Raw genomic sequence first — 6,000 nt, 5'->3', positions numbered from 1 at the left:
TAAACCACAACATTATGGCATTAATTATTTATGTACAGCGCACAGCTATTTAGGAAGTGATCTAGCCCAGGCTGGGAAATTAAATCCACTTAAAACCTCCATTTCCTGATTTTGAGAAAGGGTTTATACTTGCATCTTATAATTCCGCAGATGGACACAAAATGCTGGAGGAACTCGGCGGGACAGGCAGCATCTCCGGAGAGAAGGGTCCCCTCTCCCCACAGATGCTGCCCGTCCCGCTGAGTTACTCCAGTGTTTCGGGTCCATCTTCGACGTAAACCAGTATCTGCGGGTCTTCCCTGTAATTTCGCCCTGGTCTAACATTTCTAAACATGCCGCATTTCAGAGACTTTATGCTGATTCCGTGGTCACGGATCTTGACCAGGACTTTGGAGCCACAGAGGGGGGATGCTGTGTATTTTGATTTGCAATTTCGCGGACTGCGAAGAGTTGGTTAATTTCTGCATGGTTGATTGACAACCGGGACTTGGCCAACACGTGGGCTTGACGTCGGTGGAGGTGTTACATTTTATAAGAAATCATCGGAGCTGCGAATCCCTGATCTCGATTCCAACGCCACGAAGCCACTTCGCCTTATCCCACTGCAACTATCAGGGTGCGTCGTCGGTGATCATCGTCGGGGGGAGCAGGAAATCAGAAACCACAGGTGCAAAGTGCGGGGTCCCGTTGTCCAAGGGGCTGAACGACCATTCTGAGCCAGTTACTTGGTCGCTCTAGACTGGACCAAGGTGCGATGGAGCTGTCCACTGAACCCAACGCTGAGCGGGAGCTGTTCACAGACTATAGTGCTGAAGTGTACTGGGGTCTGGCGCTCAACGCCACCTGGGAGGGTTCGCAGAACGGCTTTGGAAACAATATTAGCGTGGATAACAGCACAAGTTTGAACCCAACCAAGGGATCCGCGACCTCGGTCTACGCTATCGCCATCACGGCGCTCTACTCGGTAGTGTGTGTGGTTGGGCTGGTTGGCAATTTCCTGGTCATGTATGTCATTGTCAGGTAAGGAACTATCCCGTTGTGTAAAAGTAGGGGTTGTTTTTTTTGTTGTTTGTTTGGTTTGTTTAGCCGGGTGATTCTCCTCCCCCCGACCTCACAACACGGCGGCGAAGCTGGTGGCCGAGTTAGAGAGGAAGATCCCATGGCGGCTGTGAATGTCGTCGCGTTGGCCCGGTGTTGCAGCAATAACCAAGGAGCCTCTGGAAAAGCAAAAGAAAAAAAATGCAAACATTCTAGACTGCTGGAAATCCGAAAGTTGAGGAAGTGTCCGTGGTCAAAGGCTGGAAGGCATAGATTGTGGGCAAGAGGGGCAACGTTTAAAGGAGATTGTGCACGACCAGTATTTTTTTTACACACACATACAGGGTCTATCAGAGTGAAGCAAGACATACCTTGAGGAGAAATCGCAGTGGAGCACTCTATCAGAGTGCCTGGCACCCATTGCCTTAGGTACAGGTGGCGGTGGAGGCAGATACCATAATGGCATTTAAGAGGCTTTTAAACGGACACACGGGTAGGCAGTTAATGGAGCGATATGGGTCATGTGCAGGTAGAGGAGAATATTGTAACTTGGCTTCATGTTCTGCACAGACGTTGTGGGCCGAAGGGCCTGTTCGGGAGAAGGCAGGAACGGGGTACTGATTGAGAATGATCAGCCATGATCACATTGAATGGCGGTGCTGGCTCGGAGGGCTGAATGGCCTCCTCCTGCACCTATTGTCTATTGTCTATTGTCTATTGTCTATTGTCTATGGTCTATTGTCTATTCCTGTGCTGTGCTGTTCTGTGTTCTTATGCTCTAACTGAGTTTCTCTCCCCGCCGAGGCCACAAGGCACGTTCAGACGCTGTCGGGTTTTTTTTTAATTAAAAGAGAGCCCTCTAATTAAAGGAAACTGAATGTGCTGAGATTGGATAAAGCAAGAGAGATGGACATAAATCGCGCCTGAGAGTTGAGGCATACCCTGGAGATCAATCGTCAGTTAATTCAACAAAGTAAATCAAAATCGCATTCCTCAAGAAATGCAATGCTGAAAATCTAATATACGAACGGTAAAAAACTGGGGAAAACCCAGCTGGGTAGGCAGCATCTGTGGGGAGAGAGAGGCAGACCAAACGTTTGTATGTTAAAGGGTTACCTTTGTCCTGATTCCCACGGGTGCAGCCTGACCCGACGCCTAAGTCCCAGCATGTTCTGTTTTTATTGCCGAATTCCAGCATTTGCAGGGTTAATTTGTTTAGGGAGGAACTGCAGATGCCGGTTTACACCGAAGATGGACACAAAAAGCTGGAGTGAGCGCAGCATCTCTGGAGAAAAAAGGAATATGTGATGTTGGAAGAGTCTCGACCCGAAACGTCACCTATTCCCTTTTTCTCCAGAGATGTTGCCTGACCCGTTGAGTTACTCCAGCTTTCTGCAGGGAAAACAACTGCAGATGCTGGTACAAATCGAAGGCGTCACAAAATCCTGGAGTAACGCCTAAGATAGACACGAAATGCTGGAGTAACTCAGCGGGTCAGGCAGCATCTCAGGAGAGAAGGAATGGGTGACGTTTCGGGTCGAGACCCTTCTTCAGTCTGACCCCCATTCCTTCTATCCTGAGATGCTGCCTGACCCGCTGAGTTACTCCAGCATTTTGTGATACCAGCTTTCTGTGACTGCCTGTATGTTTATTTCGCAGCTCTCTGCCTAATCGCCCGTTTCAGCCACCCTGTTTTCTCTGGACCTACACTTCCCCATTCCCACTTCCATCGCTTTATGTGGGGTTTTTTTTTTGATTTTGAGATACAGCGCGGAAACAGGCCCTTCGGCCCACCGAGTCCGCGGCCGCCCAGCGATCCCCGCACACTAACACTATCCTACTCACACTAGGGACAATTTTTACATTTACCCAGTCAATTAATTACCCTGTACGTCTTTGGAGTGTGGGAGGAAACCGAAGATCTCGGAGAAAACCCCACGCAGGTCACGGGGAGAACGTACAAACTCCGTACAGACAGCGCCCGTAGTCAGGATCGAACCTGAGTCTCCGGCGCTGCATTCGCTGTAAGGCAGCAACTCTACCGCTACCGTGCCGCCTACTCTGGTCTCTGGAAACGCGAACTGCTGAGGGCAGGAGTTCTTGCTGGTTCAAGGCAAATCCATTGAACTAACGCGGCGAATGGCCGCTGTTCAGGGAACAACAGGCTGGAGAAACACGGAGGGTCACTCAGCATCTGTAGAGGGGACAGACACTGACCCGCCGAGGTCCAGCAGCCTTTTGTATTTGGCTCCAGGTTTCGGTGTAGTATTTGCAGCGTCTCCTGTCCCCAGTTCTCCCCTCCGTTGCGCGGGATCGGTCTCTCATTGAAGCTGAAACAAACTGAACTGGACAAGGAAATGAAAAACAATGTGCACATTTTGATAATGAACGCGTGGGGATTAACACCATTCTGGGGTGTGGAGAAAGGTTTTACCTTTTTGTTATTAAAGAAACAAATTTCAAATAATTGCCCTTCAAATGCAGATCACGTCATCGATTCTACACAAGATCAAGGAGCCACCTTATAACTTACTTCATACTGGGACCATTCTTCATAACAATGTACCATTCTACAATTCTTTGAACAACGTCCCCTTTGACGTGTTTTCACGCCTTGCCCTTCCATATCTCTGCAACCCCCTCTCCCCTTGACCCTCAGTCTGAAGAAGGGTCTCGACCCGAAGCGTCACCCATTCCTTTTCTCCAGAGATGCTGCCCGTCCCGCTGAGTTACTCCAGCATTTCGTGTTTATCTTCAGTGTAAAACCAGCATCTGCAGTTCCTTCCTACATATAAGCCAACTTAATGGAATTATCAGAAATGCCGATTAAAATGTTGAGGGAAAGATGCCTTTACTTCAGCAGTTTACGGATCCCTTTAACACCAGGGCGATATTGGGTCCCAGGTGTTTAGTTGCTGTCTCGCTGCGCATCTGGTCTGTAGGTGTTGAACAGTGCCCACACTGAGAGGGTCTGGTCGCAGCAAATACCAGTGTTGTCAAACAAGGGCCACCGCCTACTATCACAACACAGCTAAAATCCCAGTCTGTGTACAGAAATAATAACCTCTAATACATCCTAGGTTAAAATATCTGAAATAGGTTCTGGTCTCGACCCGAAATGTCACCCATCCATGTTCATCAGAAATGCCGCTGAGTTACTCCAGCACTTTGTGTCCTTTTTTTGTGTAAACTAGCATCTGCAGTTCCTTCCCCCCCCCTATAAACGGAGGCTCCTTTTGTTCCCTTTAGCAACCCCCCCTTTACACAATTAATCCAAAGCCAAGTCTTTTACGAATAAGAAATTGTTTCAGAATGAGAAAAATCATGCCCACAGGAAGGCAATCACACACACACATACAATACTCACACACACACACACAATATATACTCACACATACACACACACACACACACACACACACACACACAATATACTCGCACATACACACACACACACACACAATATATTCACACACACACACAATATATACTCACACATACACACACACACACACACACAATATACTCACACATACACACACACACACACACACAATATACTCACACACACACACAATATACTCACACACACACACACACACAATATATACTCACACATACACACACACACACACACACACACACACACACAATATACTCACACATACACACACACACACACACACACAATATACTCACACATACACACACACACACACACACACACAATATACTCACACACACACACAATATACTCACACACACACACACACACACACACAATATACTCACACACACACACACACACACACAATATACTCACGCATACACACACTCACACACACACTCACAGTTACAGGCTAAAGGGAACAAAAGGAGCCTCCGTTTATAGGGGGGTGGGGGGCGCAAGGAACTGCAGATGCTGGTTTACACAAAAAAGGACACAAAGTGCTGGAATAACAGCGGCATTTCGATCGATCGCACCCACAATCACACACACATAAATATACTCGCACACAAACAATCACTCACACACACACACCTGCGCCCACACACAGTTACAGCCGGAGACAGGCGATCGCACCCACGTAATTCACTCAGGCACACACCATTACACTCACATAAACACAACCCGCACAAGCGGACCTGCAGTAAACACACAGTTTTATAGGTTTTCGCACAGAACCACAGATGATCACCTGAACACAGCATACAGAACATGCCATAAATATAACAATTGTAAACAGAGTCGCCTGCACCAGCCGTGTCTCTACAAACAAAATACATCCAATAACAAATAACAAGGAGTGTGGGGAGGAACTGCAGATGGTGACTGACACCGAAAATAGACACAAAGTGCTGGAGTAACTCCGCGGGACAGGTAACTCACCAGAGAGTGGTGAATCTGTAGAATTCTCTGCCACAGAAGGTAGTTGAGGCCAGTTCATTGGCTATATTTAAGAGGGAGTTAGATGTGGCCCTTGTGGCTAAAGGGATCAGGGGGTATGGAGAGAAGGCAGGTACAGGTTACTGAGTTGGATGATCAGCCATGATCATATTGAATGGCGGTGCAGGCTCGAAGGGCCGAATGGTCTACTCCTGCACCTATTTTCTATGTTTCTATGTTTTTTCTATGTTTTCAGACTGATTGTAGTGGGGGGTGGAGGGGGGATAAACCTCTTTCCAGGAATACTTAAATCATTGCAAGACAACATTTCGATACTTTGCTTTAGGTATTATGAAATATGAGTTTGTGCAAAACAGCCTCTAATTTATCTTTACCCGGGATAAGCACATGAACGTTGCACCGCAGTCAGACCGATTAGTTTGTAGGATGTCGGTTGTTGTAATGATTCGCCACAGTCTAGACATCAGTAATATCGCTGCCCGAGGTGTCGTTTTAATCGACTGGACTGGATCAGCAGTGGAATCGCCATTTCTAACATCTACAAGAATGTCGGG

The 6,000-nt window shown here is 47.5% G+C and overlaps 1 protein-coding gene across 1 annotated transcript in view; it reads left to right on the top strand.

The window, feature by feature from the left end:
* Nucleotides 1-247: 247 nt before the first annotated feature.
* Nucleotides 248-6,000, top strand: part of LOC144606717 (delta-type opioid receptor-like) — a 35,475-nt gene continuing 29,722 nt past the window's right edge. The window contains exon 1 of the mRNA XM_078423032.1: nucleotides 248-1,020. Within this exon, the coding sequence (XP_078279158.1) occupies nucleotides 755-1,020 (266 nt within the window). The 5' untranslated portion in view covers nucleotides 248-754. The remainder of the gene's footprint in view (nucleotides 1,021-6,000) is intronic.

Source organism: Rhinoraja longicauda, chromosome 27, assembly GCF_053455715.1.
Source record: "Rhinoraja longicauda isolate Sanriku21f chromosome 27, sRhiLon1.1, whole genome shotgun sequence".
In the NCBI taxonomy this organism is placed as follows: Eukaryota; Metazoa; Chordata; class Chondrichthyes; order Rajiformes; family Arhynchobatidae; genus Rhinoraja; species Rhinoraja longicauda.
The sequence above is the reverse complement of the archived record's forward strand: the minus strand, read 5'-3'. Positions and strand labels throughout refer to the sequence as shown.